Raw genomic sequence first — 18,805 nt, forward strand, 5'->3', positions numbered from 1 at the left:
AAACTATTAAAATGAAGCGCGGGTGTCGTGTATGTTGTATATTTACGGGAAAGGACACGCTATCAGTACTTTGAAGCGAAAGGAATTTGGAGGTGGGATTTAGAAGGCACACCTTTGTTAGCTGTGGATTTTGCCACAATCCAGACCCCACGGTTAACTGTTCAATGTTGTCCAAAGACAATTCTGTTTATTCTTCTTACAAAATCATGTGTAACCCATCAAGACATTGCTGTAAAAATAAATGGTGTCTTCAGTGTTAGATTTACATATTAGTCACCAGACCTGTCATTAAATATAGTTATGTTGTGCTTTGACACGGAATGTTGAACAGTGAGTGCACTGTTTAGTCTTTGACTTTCACATTTTATTTATTATATATCACCTTTTATAAATACTGATATTCACCGTATTAATAGACATTAATTGGATTGCCATAATTAACAATCCCTTTTGAAATCTTAAATGTTAAACTATATTCATTTTTACAGAAAAAAGGTTGCATATTTCTTAATATCTTGTCAAAACAGAAAAAAACAAAACAATGAAAAGCCTAGTGTGTGAAATCAGTTAATTATTTCTGGATTTATTTTTACATCTAGATCAAGGTCATGGTGGATCAGGAAACAACCCAGAATAACTAGGCACAATGCAGGAATACGCCCTGAACTCTTTTGGACTCTGCATGGAGACCGGAGCACCCAGAGGAAAACCATGTCAAGAGGACACACCAAACTCCTCATGGAGAGTGGCCTGAGGCAGAACCTCAGGACCTTGGAGCTCAGTGGCAGCTACACAACACCTACTGCCAGCATGTCACCCTTTTGTGGAATCAATGCAACATGAAAAAACCCAAAACGGCAATGGAATAAGGCATAACTGCGCTCCAAATCAAACATGGTCTGTGGAGGAAACATCTATAGAGGGCCTAAAATTAAACAATACAAAATGTGTGACTTATATTAATTTGTGATAATAAAAGTAAACTAGAAATAGTTTTAAATCTAGCTTTATATTGTGTCTGTAATAAATGTGTAGATACACATTCACAATACATTTATAAAATGTTAAACATGAAGAATTTATTATAACAGATGGACTACAGCAGTACCGCACATGTAATTGATATTTTATTTGTATAATTACACAATTATATCCTGATAGTTACTATGTAGTTACTCAATCCATGAGTAAGAACTGAAATGTTCATCTGTGAATTTACACAAACTGCTTTACTGCGATCCATTTGTTACAGTGACTACATCAGCAGTAGTTACACTAATATTGCATATTGATTTGTTGCATCACTATTTAATAACTACACTTAATATCAGGTAAGACCTCAATTTGCTGTTGAAAACTGAGCTAAAATCTGTACTCGTCTTCCAATGGAGATTCAAGCATTCTATTGTCAAACTTAGGTTGCACAAGACTCCTGGTAAGTACCTCTTCCTGCGAGAGTGTACTTCTGGGCACCAATTCTTGGGTGAAGTATTCCACAGATGAGTTGCACCAAAAGTATTTTGACAGTTTTAGCATGATTGCTGGTTGCTGAGGCATTAGAGAGCACAGCATTGGTCCACCTGCCCACTGCAGGCCGACACATGTGTGTTTACATTTTTCAAACATGGATCCCGCACGGCTTCCGGCTCCGAAACAAGAATCTGCACACTTCAAATTTGGGAATGCAGCAGTAAAAACAAAGAAGCTCTGATTCATCATCCAGGCTTGCTGTAGAAACAAGAAACCAGTTCCAATCAGATTGTGATGGTTTGGTTGTTTGAGATGCAGCCACACAGTCATCACATGATTCAGTCATTCACACACATTCAGTGAACGACAAACAAACTCATTAACCACTGGCTACAACACACTTACGCTTGGTGACTTACAAAAAAGAGTCACACATATTCTGTGTACCTGAGTAGTGAAGAGAGTCATTCAGAGTGGATGGATGTGAAACGGTTCATTACAAAGAAACTTACCGAATGTGATTTCTTTACATTGGTGATAGGAACCAGACGTCACAATGTCTACAACACAAATACAGAGCATTTATTTAAACCATGCAATGAATAACCGCATTCTGAGTGTTACTACGTGGCTTTTTTAAGCATTTTCATTTGGTTCCCACCACCACCACCAGTGTTAACCATTGTGAATTGTGAAATCATACATTTGTGGTCATTGTTCAACACACTCTTATAAACAAAGGTGCTACAAAAGGCTTGAGTGATGCCATACACACTTAAAAATGCTGGTTCTACAAGTGTTCTTTATTAAAGGAAATGGTTCTACATAGAATGATGGACATTGTACTATAGACTGGGTTCTATATGGCACCAAAAATGGTTCCTCATTACAAAAAAAACATTTTTGGCAACTGAACTGGCAACCCTCCAGCCTCAAGCTTGTTTCTCTAACCTCAAAGCCATGGCTGCCCCCAAGTTTTGTTTCCATTAAAAACCATCTTTACTAAGGTTTTTAAATGGGTAAAGAACCTTAGGATGAAGTGATGGACTTTTAACCCTTTAAAAGGTTCTTCACACTCACACATCTCTTAAACAAACATGGTTCTGTATGGAACCGAAAACGGTTCTTCTATGGCATAGCCCAAAGAACCCCTTGTAGCACCTGTTTTTTTTTAAAGCGCAGTACAATGACAGTTTACCTCTGTATTTATCCCATTTGTGGCAGTGCACACACACACACACACACACACACCCACACACACACCTCATGCAGCAGACAGACCCCTTTGGTGCCAAGGAAGGATTGCTCAAGGGCACTTCAGCCATGGATGTTCCTGCTGAATGTTGTGGAGATCATGTCCACTTCTCTAACCATTAGGCCATGGCTGCTTTGTGATTTGGTGGCTTTTTCTGGAATGGAGATCTTTTACATTAAACCACTTTGAATGACTTTGTTCACATTTTAACTGTTAAATTATGCAAATCAACTTTTTTGTTTGAAATCTATATGTATTTTCCAAAGTACAACTACAAATGGGGAGTCCCCCACAAATCTTGGCGCTTAATGAGCTTTTCACCACCATTTTATTTTCCTCTTCCTCAGGTCAGTGTCTAGAGAAAAGGAACTTAGCACACGCACTGATTGATCTCTGACTGTACAAACACTTTCAGAGAGTTCAGAGGTTAAACATTGTTTCCAGCTCCAGAGGCCATTCAACTGCAGCTCTGCACTGGCTTTGACTGCTACAAGAGAGATACAAACTAAACCGAGAGGCAACTTCATTACAATGTAATCTAAATGAACTTAAAATATAATGAACTTCAGAGACATCATAAACATAAAAGTAAAATCACAGCTGACATATATAGCTCACAATAAATATTTGTAACGAGGAAAAGAATATATTAATGAATGAATCCAACAGCCTCTTCAAAAATTGTAGTATAATACTTTCATACTCTTATAATATTATATTAAAATTGGAAAATAAATAAGTAAACAAGGGGTAGCTTATCTATGTCCAGAATCACTATGGCAATAACAGTGTAATCGCTTAGCAACACCTTGGCAACCAATCTGTAAACCAAATCTTCCACATTGCCACCACCTACCAAAAAAATCCATAGTGCGCACACACACACACACACACACACACACACACACATACATACATACATACATATATATATTAGGGATTAAAAGTGATCACTTGACAGTACAACAAGACAATATACAGATGGGGTTCATGTGTACAGATGTTAAATCAGTGGCATATAAATAGAAAAACAAACAGCAGTAAATATACCACTGGAAATGTAGTGAGTACAGTGTTGCAGTGTGTGGGTGTGTGTGTGTGTGTGTGTGTGTGTGTGTGCGCGCAGGGTCTGGCAACATCCAGAACCCAAGCTTGCAAGACTTGTAAAGTAAATAAGGCCCGACCCGAGGTCAGCCAGACAAAGTAAAGCAAGACCACTCTCCCTATTCCACTTCCCTCCCGCCTCATCATCCACAGCCTGCTTGACGATCCATTAGCTACAGCCTATGGACATTTTATGCTGAACAGAAAAACACATCAGCACCAGAGCCATGTTCAAACAGATCATTCTTTCTCCAACAAACTTGCCAACGTCTAAACGACTCCGCTGTCCACCAGCAATGACAAAAATGAGGTCTCAGTGTGTCTCAGGGCTCAGATTAGCCCCAAGGTCATCATCCATCTGCAAACAAACCCACCGTCCTCTCCACTTGTCTGACCGCAGAAGCCCCAGGGCATTAGACAACACTGGGGCTGGCCATGAGCCCACAGTGTCCACCACAGAGCTCTGGGTAAAAGGAGAAAGCACACCCTTAAAATTGCAGTGAATATAAAAAGAGGGAGAGAGATGTTGTTTAGACAGCTAATATGTACATGGATATTAAATAAAACAATGTTAATTACTAAAATAAGGACAAGTAATATAGAAGTATTGGAACTAAACAAACAAACAAACAAACAAGAATTAACGCCCAACATTACAATAAAACTAGATAACATGATTCCATGATTTTCCAAATCTCTCCTCGTGGCAGTCCGTATTATTTGAGGTTATCATCCAACATCTAGTTTTAGCGGTTAATAAATAATGATTTTAAATAATGTGTGCTGTTGATTTAACAAATTGATGCAATCAAGGAGAATCTGAACAAAACATTGTTCTTCAAAGTCACTCTCACCTACTACTTTATAGAAAAAATCAATTTTCTTACATTTCTTATTTGTTTCATATTATCATTTTTTTATTTACTGTGATTATATATAACTTTATACAAGCACCACCCTTACTGAGAAGGCATTAGTTTCAATAAATAAATATATATATATATATATATATATAATTATCTTAGGTGCCTAAGACAGTATTATATTTTATTATATTATTATTTTTGTATGTACTGTTGATGACCAAGGACATAGGAAAGTAAAGATACAAATAAAACAGTGTAATCCAAAGCCAGAGGAAGGCATTTGTCCTTGTCAATTTCTTTGAATGATATAGTTTATGGTCATATAAGAGGTTTCAACACAAATATCTGGTGGTTTGATTTACAGGCCGGTGGACGGAAGGTACCCCCCTCTAAGAAAACCATTGCTATTTTTTTGTGCATTGAAAACCTACAGGAGACTAGGAAGCTGTTACGAAGCCGACGACCGACCACAGAGGTCAGGGACCTAAGGCCTCCATCGGGACGTCCCGGGACTAAAGGAGCTGAACTCATGACGGTCGAAAGTGGCATGAAATGTTTTGTCTTCCTCTCAAACCGGCGACTGGCCTGCTGTTATTTTCCTCTAAGAGGATGGCCTCTGTAGTTGCCCCCCCACCTGCCCCCATCCTGTACAGTCTAATGGGATATCCCAAGGCCACTTGCCCTTGTGCGGGGCAGAACGGCTGCATAGCGTTTGATCTTCTATGGAATCCCCGAACGGTTCATGATGGATTCACGTCATCTGGAGGGCAACTGCATGGGGATGGGAAGATTCCCATTTCCTCCACTTGAAAGAGTTCACTTAGACCTCATTGGCATCTGTTATTACCTCCTTCTTCTGATTATTAGCTTCGAAACCATCTGACAATAGGGTGGATCTATCAGGTCATCATGTGTTTTTTTAAGAAATATTTTTATTTTGGTCCAATTTTCTAGCAAGCATCGCTAATAACATTGTAACTACACCTTAACAACATCATTGAAGTTTTTACTTCTACAGCTGGATTATAATAGTGCATCTTATGTAATTACACAAGACTCATTTTCTGATTTTACAACTGTAATTACACTTTATTATATGGTACTCATCAAAATATACTTGTGTAATTGTGTCTAAAGTTCTAATACATGCTTTAACATGTACCATAGTAACAAATGCCTGAAGGTAACTTAAGACTATTAAAAAGGGGTTTATTGACCATAATTTCACATATATTATTAAGAACTCACCACGATGGGTGTTTAAGGGTGCACCCTAATGAATATCTAATTACTCACTGGACATGTACAACAGATGTTTATTCTCCGGCAGCGTCTACATGGTTCATGTTTAATAAAGTATTCCAAGTTCCAAAATTAGAACAGTAGGCGTATATGTACATAAAAATGAATCACGCTCAACAACCCATTTATTTTGCTGAAACCAGTTCAGTAATTTATGCTCTTTAAAGTTCAGTAAAACAAACATAACAACGCAAGCAATGTTGCAATTAATTTGGCTTCGCTAGAGCTGCTTCTAATGTGGAAGTTGAGGAGAACTGCCTCCACAGAGCAAATGAAACGGCACTAAGCTGGTCCAATGAATCTTGTTAACAAACAGGGCTGTCTGTATGCTGGTGATTAGCCTCGTGATGATGAATGTGGACCAGGTCAATCCAGAGGGCAGTGCTTAAACTCACCAGCGGCTCTGGAAAAACAGGAGTGAATTACACACTGCCGCTCAGGTGCGACTTATAGCGCAAATACACGTCTACTGAAGCACATCTCCAGCAGCAAAGCAAACAGCAACAAGTCGGGGAAAAGCCTCGGCTCTGCCGCTGACAATATAACGGATTAAAACACCTCAGGTTTGTTGGTTTGTTTGTGTGCGTGTGGGGGTGAGGACTGTGAGGTGACCTTGACTGATGATTTGAAACAAGAATAGCAGCACTTTTGACCTCAAAGTTCTATTGAAATGGTCCAAATGAAGCATAAAGCCTAAGTCAAAAATATTTTATCTCAATTAACTCACAGATAAGCTTTTTATTTAGAATTTAAAAAAGGGGGCAGAAGTGTGACCTCTGTGGACAGGGGGGGTGTTAATATGAGGATGGACGAGTACAGAGACAGGGAGTAAGCTGGTTGAGAGTGCTACTGGTTTACTATTTGCTGCACTATTTAATGTGGAATTTATTAATATTCATTCATTCATTGTCCATATGCCTAAAATAAAATCATAAGCTCTTTAAGAACTATTTCTTGATGAAGATGAGCAGATATCTTTCAAAAGTCATACCCCTGCTACCTTTAATGTTGTTTCACCACCAAAACTAAAGCATACAACATTTCTGAACTCAGTTTTCAGGGTAAATAGACCAGAGGCTGATGCGCTGGTCCTTGGATCCTGCTGCCATCAGTCTGTGAGAGGGTTCTGGATGATCAGAGAAGGCCACACTGAGAATCAGATCTTTGTGGTGCTGCAGAACAGCGAGAGGCTTGAGCCTTTTCCAGCCGTAAACCCTCACACTGCCGTCCCAGCCTGCAGCTGCCACAATCTTCCCATCAGCTCGGACACACAGCTGAGAAACTCCTGGATTGGTCAGTGCAACAGAGTCCTGCATCTGTGGAGAAGCACATGGATTGAGTTTAAGATGATCATGGCTCTTCCAGAACAATAGTTAACTGATGGCATTAATTATGAGGAGAAAAAAAAAGTGGTTGGATTTTATTTGCTGAGGCACTGTATAAGGAAAAAAAACACTAATGACACCATTGTATAATATTTTGAAACTTCAAACAGTTATATGGCTTCCATTGTAATATTTAAAAAAAATGTTATACAACATTATTTTAACATTTTTAAATATATTTAAAAACATATTTAAAAATATATATTTTTATTTAATCTCAGTTTATTAAAGCATAACAAAATCATGAGGACAAATCAAATGCCATATACATCATGCCTGAGATATACATTATCATTGGCTGAGAAACTTCCACCACAACGATTGACCATATTCATCACGTTCATCAGTGAACGTTTCTCATTCCTTTTGCCAAATGAAAATGATGTCCCTGTGTTCTAACAAATCCTGTTTCATCTTATTCCAATACAGAATTAAATCAAATCCCCCAAAAGCCATGAGCTATGGCAAAGACTAGGCAATGTTTGGTGTGCCTTCTTTGAGAAATGAAGTCCACCTTGGAGACCAGCCTTGCGCAGTGTCTGCTGGAGGGGCTGCCATTGGATGTTGCTACCAGAATTGCTCAGACTCCTCACGATGACCTCGGGGTTATATTATTGGATTCTCCTTGGCCTCTTACACTACCATTCTTGCCAGAACAGTGGTCAATTCTGAGCTCCTACCACAGCTTTTGTTGTTTTTCACAATGCGGGACTCACCGGCCTTCTTGATTATGCTTTCGCTGTTGACACTGGCACCAAAAACACTTGCATATGGATTTACAGCTTTTCCTTGTCTTGTGAGCAACCACAATGAGCAAGTTCCTCACTAAGCTGTAAAACTATTTGGACTTGTACAGAAACAAGTTTTCAAAAATTCTGGGACAATTACAACAGGCATAAATCATCTTGGATTATGACAATTTCAGGTAAAAAAAAATTATTGTTGTTTATAGCCAAAAGAGAAGAACAAACAATGATTATAAATCAATAGTTGACATGGATATGAATAATTTTGGGCTTAACTGTGTACAAATAACTTGCATATAATTGTTGTTGGAACACAATTCCACACCCACTCTACACATTTACCATAGAAGCTTAAGGTTAACGTCTGTTATTTTTGATCATTTGTTATCGGCCCTTTGGAGAAATATTTATTCGTAAAAAAATTTTATTTAAAGTTATTTATTTAACATTTTAATAACATTATTTGAAGTTGTTAATTAGTTTATTAAAATGCGACAAAAACTGTTCATACAGCATTGATATATACAGAATAAGGCAAGAATATTTAAAGAGTTAGACAATCAAAATGGCTGCAGTCTGATACTGTAGCAGATGATGCGAGTGTAGAAATAATGAATACATTACTATTCACTAGAGTCCCAGTGGATTTTTGAATCATTCTGAAACACAAGGATTGAATTAGCACAGCTTCCTGCCTTTTTTTTCCAAAATCTGCACAATGCAGGTGAAGAGGTAAATTAATTTGGTCAGTTTCTTTCACACAAGCTGGAAATGAAGGATGCCTGGGTGCCCACCAGCAGGCTCCAGCGATGTGTCTCAGATAACAAGAAAGAATTGTTGTTTAAATTCTGCCACACGTAAACTATCTGCACATGCAGAGACAAACGAGCTTGTTATTTAACCACTGGAGTTACTGTAAATTCACATCCATAAAAAGAACAAAGTGTAGCGAAGTGCGCGCCCAATCAACCACCACCCACCCCCAAAGGCCAATCTCTAAACCATGGGCCGAGGTGATGACGGATTCCCAAACCAATAGCTAGATGGCTGTTGAACCTGGCAGAGGAAATCTGCACACGACTCGGGGGCTTCAATCATCAGCCGAGAAGCATTGAGGGCTAGAGGGGGGGTGAGCAAGACATTTCTCATGCAACTATTTGGTTTGGAGTTAAGGGCCTAATAACTTGGCCGAGTTACCTTTGTCTCACACACACACACACACACACAGACACACACACATACACATACACATACACATGCACCTACACACGCACACACAGACACACACACACAGAGAGAGAGAGAGAGAGAGAGAGAGAGACGAAAGAAGAAGGGCAATTTTGTCGAAACCTTGCCTCATCTCTGCTGAGTTGCTCTTGTACTGAAAGCTCTGGTCAACAGTGTCCAGGACCCAATAAATATAGGGCAGTAACAGCTGCCTGCTGAAGATTAGCCCTCCTCTGGAACCCGGTGATATACAGTGGCCCAGAGACCTGATAAATCTCCGTAATGGGCAACAAAGTGACACTCTGCAAAGTATTACAGGGAGATCACTATCTTTTCTATCTTCCCTCTCTCTAGTGAGGACACAGCGGTGTTTGGGTCTGGAACAGCCACAAGTCTTGAGCTTCAAGCATCTGTGTAGAAAGAGTGAGCTGCTGAGCAGGTGTTTAAATACTGTATGCATGTGCATATCTGTGTAAGCATGAATGATGAGCACATTCTTGACCATTTCTACATGGAAAAAAAAAAAACCCACAAAAGTCTCTCCATCCATTTGTTGTTCGCCATAGATTGTTGTCCCCTTTCATTCTGTTTTTCTATAATCTAGACCCTCAGAGCATGATGTGTGTGGTAGATCATTCTCAGTGCTGCAGTCACGCTGTATTGGTGTGTTAGTGTGTGTTGTGCTGGTACACGAGGATCAGAAACAGCAGTGTTGCTTGAGTTTTTAAAGACCCTGTGTTACTGAAAATAATCCAACAAATAACCACCAAAGCATCCAACGTCCACTGATGAAGGAGGCCGTGCAGCAACAGATGAACAGCTGTCTCTGACTTTATATCTACAAGGTGGACCAACTAGGTAGGTGTGTCTAAAAGAGTGGACAGTGAGTGGACACTGGGTTTAAAAACTCAAGCATCACTGCTGTGTCTGATCCGCTCATACCAGCACAACAAACTATAATACACTGCCATGTCAGTGTCACTGCAGCACTGAATATAAAATAAACAAGCCGAATAATACCTTCTTTGTGGTGGTATTTGGGGGGTACTGACCATTGAAGGACAAAGAGAAATTAGATACTGATAAAATATTGAAAGCAACAGATGGACTACAGTCTGTAATTGTAGAACAACAAAATGCACCTCTATGTTCAGTAAAACATGAAGCTAACACAATGGACAGAAACTAAGCTGTCTTTTTAATGCTCAGGCTGACCAGTGTGTACAATTGTGCAAAAGTCAGAGACCACCCTTAATTAAGTTTACTAGTAGCTATGACAAAGGCAAAGAGTGGGACAGAGTAAATACTGTAAACCTGATGGTGGCAAAAAGAGCTTGAACTGAATGGACATAGAGTGGAAATTACATGAATGAATGGTAGCCTTTGACGTGTGTTGGTGAATATGTGTATGCATGTGCAAGTATGCATGTGTGTGTGTGTTTTGTATCTCCACAGGAGGCATCTGGTCCCGATGCTGGAATCAAACGGGACAGCGTAAAATTGACTTCATAAGCTTTGTCCAGAGAGACGGATGGGCCTGGTGTGGGGAGACAGTGAAGGATTTGTCAGCGTGCTCCGGCTTCTGCTCGCAAAATCAGAGCCATTCCGGCCGGCATGTGGAAGATATAAAGCAGCCAGGTATTCCCAGCCTGAGAAACACTGAGGAATGCACTGGCAAAAAAGCATCCTGTGAGGAACGCTAGCAAACAGTGCTCCCATCCTCCACAGGGAAGAAAAAAAAAAAAAAAAAAAAAAAAAAAAAAGAGGAGGACAGATCCCAGATATAATAATACAGACTCACCAGTCCATGCTCACGACAGTTTGTACAACCTACAAGTTGAGAGCCGCTTAATTTACAACTTACTGGATTTAACAACAGTTTTTACTTTAGCTTCATTAGTTAAAGAAACATTCCTCAGACTGCACTGATGTATTTCTTTTTATTATTAAAGTAGCAATCTTTTTTTAATAGCCGTCAAGTAGGGCTGGGCAGTTAATCAAAAATCTTATCAACATAAACTTGTCTATATCAATTTTTTTACTTTATTTTTATTCTGTTATGTCCCCACTGTGTGTACATGTACTGTCCCTTTTAAACCACAATACCACATTGTAGTCATGTGATCTGCCACATGGAAGCAACCTGAAGGAGAAACTAAACGCTGAGGGCGACCGATCGACTCGAGCAGCTCATACCAAAGAAAATCACAGCGTTTGTTGTTTGGACGTGTTGTTTTTTGACTTTAATTAAAACAACACTGAACAAAAAGAAGTCAAATGTAAACACTGAGAAAGAGAGGAGAGGGAGAGGGGGAGGGGAAAAAAAGTTTCAATGACAAAAGCACAGTCACATACCAAATATGAACAGTGCTCAAAAAATGAGAGGAACAAGCTCCCAACAACACTTAAAAAATAAATCCCAGCTTTTATACTGAAGCATAGTGGAGTCACTGAACTATGAGGGTAAAAAAAATACAAAAACCAAAATAATCATTCATTAATCATAATCGTGGTTAAATGTACAATTAATCATGAAACCTTCATGAAACGGATTAATTAACACTTTGTAAATATTTTCAATAAACAATCACAAATCAATTCAGGTGAAAAATCAAATCATTCTGTGGTCTCTGATTTAACCTTTTTACAGTCCATAGCCTGGGCCCGTCACATGGACTTGACCATGTTTCAGCCAGGTTTAGTATAGAATGGCTCTTTCATTGAGAAAAAATATTCAATTGCCCTTTTAAATGATTAATATGTAAAAAAAGTCATTCCAAGTGAGTCCAATAGAAGCTCAGAGTCAAAGCCTAGTGGTGATAGGAACCAGTCGTCTGAAGCTTAAAACATCTTCAAGCACCCTCACAGAAAGTCATTACACAAAATGGCTGCCTAAAGCCAGAGACATTCATGTCAGAGTGTATTCAGTATCCTTAGTTAGTTAATCGATCCCAAATATAATCTACATAGTGGCTACTTGTGTTCTTACTGAGGTTGAACAATTTAGGGAATATATGTAACTGATTTTTCTGACCAATAATGGTACTGCAATTTAAAAGTCTGCTTTTTCCTTTGTCAAATAAGAGCCAAGCATGTTTTTATAACTAACACGACCAATAAGATCTGGCTTTAATTCCAAGTGCAAAAAGTGGCATGCCAAACTGTGACACAGTGGTGAGTTCTGTCATGTACACTGCACAGTGGCTGGTTGCCTCTGACAAATCTTAATATGTTATAAACCAATCAAATTTCCCCAATTAAAACGTAAGACATTGTTCTTGAGTAGACGGAAAGCAGAAAATGGAACCATGACTTGATGGAAGAGAACAACGTCTATGGAACCATCTAGAACCATGTATTGATATTTTAAATTACAATGAATATAAATTATTTATTTATTTATTTTTTGAAAGTGTAGCTCTAATAACGTCCTACTTCTGAGAATTAAACTAGTTAAGAACCTAAATGAAAGAACATTGCTGGTTAAACTCCTAAACTCCTTGTACAAATGAGTTAATACAGGACCAACCCCCTACACAATCAAAAACAGAAGAGAACTAGAGGCGCAGCGTATCATTCAAACATCTAAATGACACCATACACAACTTTCTCACGCAGAGGAGGGTGTGTGTGTGGAACAGAGAGTGAGATGGATCACTGAGATGAAGCTGGTATGCTCGGCCCTAAAAGACCCATCTGGTCTGCATTACTGCACTGATAATGATGGGTTAATGTGTCTATCTGTGTTTGTTTTGCTTCCCGTAGTTTGTGTCAGGGAAATACATCCCGCTAATTAAGAGAACATACCGGGATAATAAAACAAAGCCAAACAAGATGGGAAAAAGTAAAGGTAAATCATTTTTTTGTAAATTATACAAATCCTATATGACTTTATCTATCTCTTTGGCCCTTGTCCTTTCGTTTCATTTTATTTTTCACTCCCTTCCTTCCCCTCTGTTTTCTGACTCCTAGATAATGTATAGCCATTAGGGAAAGTAAATGAGTCTTTAAACAGCAAGTAAATGTGACTGTATTTCTCTCCCTTTTCTTCCGCCCAAACCACCCCCCTTCCGTTCTCTGACTTCTCGATAGCGCAGGGCCATTAGAGGATGGTGATTTGAAGTTCACCGCAGCACCTTCCAAGAGAGAACTTCCTCCACCGAGGACAGAGGAATCATTAGCTATTGCTCTGTCATTAATAAAAGCTGTTAGTTCTATCCCTGGAGACGAGGCAAAAACTTTCCTGCAGCAAAGTTCCAAACCTTTACACATCACTCTTTAGGACCCATCACTCACATTGCTGCTCGAGTATTCCTTCCAGTGCAGAGCCAAACACACACATGCACACCTCTGCCAAAAACCCCGAACAGTCCTGACTCATCTCACCTCCAGTCCCCTGCAGAGTCCCAAGCAGTTTCACGGGGTTACGTCGCAGGGAAGCCAATAAAAATGCATGCCAAAATCCCCTCTTGCAACAGCCATCATCAGAGAAATTTCCGATCTGCATATACACTAAACGTACACTGAATTCACACTGAATCCTTGGGCTCCAAACTGACACCAAACTGAATGCACACTGCACTGGGATTCAATCAAACTGACTGCACACTGAATTCACAGCAAACATCAGACTAACTTCACAACTCATTTAGACTGTAATTCCACTAACTCCAGAGGAATCTCACCAAAATCACAGAGTTTGCAGAGAGGTAGTCTGTCCATCCAAAGAACATGCTGTTCATTCTCAATTATACTGCAGAAATCTGAAATACTAAATCAAGCTTTCTGCCAGCTGAGCTGTCAAAGCATACACAGACTGCATGTGAAATTGCCAAGAAAAGACACAACTTTCATTAAAGCATGGGTAAAAACACCTAACACGCGAATGTTCTTCAGAATTAGGAATAGGGGTTATGAAAAGGGTTTATATTAACAACAGTTATTTATTAAATAAAATAAAATATAAAATATTATTTGCAGCAAATAAACTGTAATAGTTTATATAAATAGTGCAAAATGTATAATTATCTTGATTTAATACTTAACAAAACAAAAACCTGCAAAATAGCCTTAATGTAATATAAATAAATTAATTTTAAACCTTTTTTCTTTTTTTTTCTTTTCTCGTCTGGAATCTGGAAATATGTCAAAAAGAAAAAAAAAGACATTAAAATTGAGATACATGTTTGTGTTCTGACAGTGATGTAAATATAATTAAGCAAGAATTCACACCCATGCCAAATGTTGATTTTGGGCGAATTTTAAATTGAGCAACATGTTCCTTCTGGCTAAAAAGTACAAAAACAGGAGTCAGAAGACATATTTGAAATATCTGGATCCTGGTAAATTCTACCACATTCCAGAGCAGTCAAAATATCATATCAAATATCAGTTGAGATCAGTAAATGCTGCATTTCTCTAGTCATTCACTACCCAAACGCTAGTCATGGCCAACACAGGTTGTGCATTTCGCCATTTCATGATACAGATGTGAAGCTAAAAAGCCAAACACAAGTGTTTTCAAGAGCTAGTGTTTACAGTGCAAGATACAATCAAAAGAACAAGAAGTTCCACACAGTGAATAAGTATAACCATAAATCTTAGGAAACCAAAACAGACTCCTGGCCTGGCACAAACAGCAGTGTGAGAGATCAAGAAGAATCCAAGATTCACCAAAAAGGCAATCCTGATGAATCACAACAATTCTACTACTAACATCTCAAGGCAGACACTCCAGGGGACACTGCACAAAGCTTCTCTGCATGAATGCTAACCAAGGATGACTAAGATTCTACATTACAGGCATGCAATAGCTCACCTAGCCCTTGGAACATCTCACCTTATCTAATAGGAATGCTTTTTGCCATCAGTTCTGTAGGCAGATAGGACAAAAATGGAGTTGTTTGTATACAGGAAAGTCCAGAGTGATGGCAGGACCAAACTGACGGCAAGAAAGCCATTCAACTTCAAATATTTGGAGATATAAAGATAAGTGTTCTAATATCCCAGTGGAGACAAGCAAATACTTCTTAGCCATTATACAGTGTAAACTCTAATGTTTAAAGTAATTAACTGGATTGAGTGATATATTGAGAAGTTGTACTCAATTTAACAATTCAATTAACGTCAATAATTTTTGAGTTTGTGAAACTGTATAGTTTTGATTGAGCAGAGTCCTATATGTGGTTTCATGTCATAATAGGGGTATATGAGGGTATATTTAACTATATTTAAACGTTATGAGTTCAGCAGGAAGTTCTCTGAAGCCACAGATGTAGAACCATTGCGCAAGATGGCGGATGATCCGGGGATCACTGTTTTTCGTGAATTATATATGGACAGGGTCATGTGTTTAGTTCAGTGTGAGGGGCAGTGTCACAACAGGAAACATCACTGTTACAAAGCTCCAGAGTCCTGGGGTTGTGCATTCGAGACCCACATCTGGTCACTTCCTTGAGGAGCTTGTGTTCACCAACAATCCACAAACTATTTATACTATTTATGTATCCAGCATTAAATTTAGTAGTAGACACTTAAACTAAATGGGTATGCATACTTCAGACATTTGAGTTCATGAAAAATATCAGTTTTTGCGTTCTGTTATAACTTACTCAGGTTTACAGTGTAACTGTACGTGCACAGCGAAAGTGACACGGCAACCAGAATTCATTCGTTTTCAATGAGAGTCAGCGACACTGGGCAACGTGACCGCGAGCAATGGCTCAGTGCTCTGCTACACTCTATGCAAATGAGCAGTGATGCGCAGTGGAAACTACCAATCAGAAAGCAGTCCCACTTTGGTTCCTACTTAAGATTTGTTCCTTTCTCAAAACATCCCTTACATCGTCCGGACTTGTTTAAAGTTCAAGTCTACTGTATGTTTTGTTGTTTACTACTGAACATTTAAATAATACTTACATTGAATGTTTAAGTAAATCTAACTTTTGATAAATTACATTATGCCCAAATTCCAGTTGACATTTGAGTAAAAAATAATGTTCAGTTATTGTTACATAAACAAAATAACAAACCAGCTGTAGGTTTGCAATTTGAGGGTTTTTATTATAAAACAAGGCTTTGATAAAAGTTATAATGTCTAGTCAAACTTGTGATCATTTTGTGAATAAATAACGCCTATTTACACTGCTCTTACACTGGTTGCTGTACTTGAGGGACGCTGCCTGCTTGTGTGTTGCTGTACACTCCCACCAGGAACACGTCGCCTGCTGCACGGACAACGATGAGCGATTTTATCGTTGTCTATTTGAAAACTGTAAAAATAAATTTAGAAATTATATTTTTTCAAGAAACACAAAAAATGCACATTTTCAGTACCATGTTTACAATCTTCTGATACCTTTTGTTATTTTCAACATCACTATCATATCCTAAAGTTGTATTAAAACAACCACACACACACAGACAGCCTGTGTGTCTCTAGATAGCAGGAACTGCACTCAGCAACCCTCAGTTGGTTAAATGCCAAATCTGCATCAAAAATCCTAGTCTCCCCACACACACACACAAACCCACTCTCCCCTGCATTCACACATGCACACTAGCAAAGTGATATGCATGTGCAATTACTCTTAGTCAACCCGGTGTCACACACAGCAGCCCTCCTCCCCAGCACAGACATCCAATAATATGGTGTGTGTGTGTGCGTGTGTGTGTCGTGGCTGGAGCAGCCGTTCAGCCAGGATATCTTTATCTGCTGCTGATAAAAGCTGCTTCCCATCCACTCCTCAATCACCTCCACTAAAGTCCTGCCAACACACACCCAGCACACACCCCCACACACAACCAAACTGGCTTCCATCAAATGGAGTTTCTCTCAGTTTTTTTTGCCAGGGGACTCTTCAGCACTCCTGATAAGTTAAGGCTTCACACAAATCTTAACTCTCTCAAGTCCCCCATGGTGCATAAGTACTCTGTATACCTCTTATCTTTTCTTTAATTATTTCTCACATGTAGGTCATTGAAATATGTTGAGAATTTCTCTGCACCCCCCCCCCCCACAAAAATAAATAAATAAATAAATAAATAACAAATTAAAATTAAAACCAGATTTAAAACCCCCTGCTGAACCTTTAAAGGCTTAAAGGCTTTAAAGATAAAAACAGCTGTTTGTATCTTTAAAGAACAGAAGTGTCCCCATGTTATTGTTTAATTACTAATTCTGTAAATGTTTTAAAAATTTAAAAGGGCTGTCTTATGATATTTTAAAGACAACTGTGTAGTGTAAAGAAAACATTTATACACATTGCACTCATGCACACACACACACATATATATATATATATATGGCTAAACTATTTCTATGAATTATGAAGACTAATGAATATGAAGACAATTTCTTTAACAGAGTCACTTGCAGTGGCCTAAAGACCTCAGAAGACCCCTGACAGACCTTGACATATCTGTCTGAATCCAATGGCCCCAGCTGCTCACACTGGGTTCAGATGGCATTTCCCAAATATAAGCCTGGCTTGAGTCAAGTTCAAATTAATTCTGGATTCTACTTTAAGAAGTGTGCATTATGCAAGCAAAAATATTTGTGCCATTCTAAAACAGTGGTCTTCTTAGCCTGGGGCTTCATTTTCTCCAGGGGACTTCAAAATGGTGCTTCAAAGACATATACCAGGAGTTTCCAAGATTTTGTTGTTTTCATTTTTGCCATCAATATTTCTTCCTTTGTAAAACTGTAATTTCTACTTACATACACAGCACTAAATCATCTACGTACCCTTGTGAATGGCTAATATTGGTGTAATTCACCAGCCTAAATTCTCTCTTCCACCATAAAAAGTCAAATATCAGAGGCTTTTAATTAAACTCTTATTAAAACTCTTAATCCATAATTTCTTTAAAACACAGAAACTATGGGGATGCCATAGAATTTTCTGATCCATTATTAAATAAATAACCCTCTTTAAGAGATTTAAAACATTTTAAAGGTTTACATTTCATCCCTCAATCTTAAGGTTCTTTTATTTATTTATTTATTTTTTATGGAACCAAAAGTGGTTCTTCTATGGCATCACTCAAAGAACCTTTGTAGCACCTTTATTTTCAAAGAGTGCAGTGCTTCAACTGCTTCAGCCCATTTCCTTAATCTCTTATGGTACACTCTGTACATTTAATGACTGAGTACAGTAAATATGTTACAGATTGCTGCTTTAAACATGCATTAGCTTAATGCTTCAATTAATAATTTCTTTCATTTAAAGTTGCTGTGTACACTGATTGTAGAAATAATACTGGTCAGACTCGGCTGTAGCTGAGAGAGTACACTTTCTGTGAGTCTCGGTTCACTGTGAGCTCCTGGAAGGGCTTCAGGGCCCGTAGCCATTTCTCCCACATTAGCCTTTACTGCCACCTCCCACTGAGAACTACTGTTCATTTTATTGCAGATGTGTTTTTTGTTTAGTTAGCAGCCTGCGAGGAACT

The 18,805-nt window shown here is 38.6% G+C and overlaps 1 protein-coding gene across 1 annotated transcript in view; it reads right to left on the reverse strand.

Moving 5' to 3' along the window:
- Positions 1–5,151: 5,151 nt before the first annotated feature.
- Positions 5,152–18,805, reverse strand: part of LOC136677053 (guanine nucleotide-binding protein subunit beta-like protein 1) — a 50,616-nt gene continuing 36,962 nt past the window's right edge. The window contains exon 7 of the mRNA XM_066654419.1: positions 5,152–7,313. Within this exon, the coding sequence (XP_066510516.1) occupies positions 7,047–7,313 (267 nt within the window). The 3' untranslated portion in view covers positions 5,152–7,046. The remainder of the gene's footprint in view (positions 7,314–18,805) is intronic.

Source organism: Hoplias malabaricus, chromosome X2 (genome assembly GCF_029633855.1).
Source record: "Hoplias malabaricus isolate fHopMal1 chromosome X2, fHopMal1.hap1, whole genome shotgun sequence".
Taxonomy (NCBI): domain Eukaryota; kingdom Metazoa; phylum Chordata; class Actinopteri; order Characiformes; family Erythrinidae; genus Hoplias; species Hoplias malabaricus.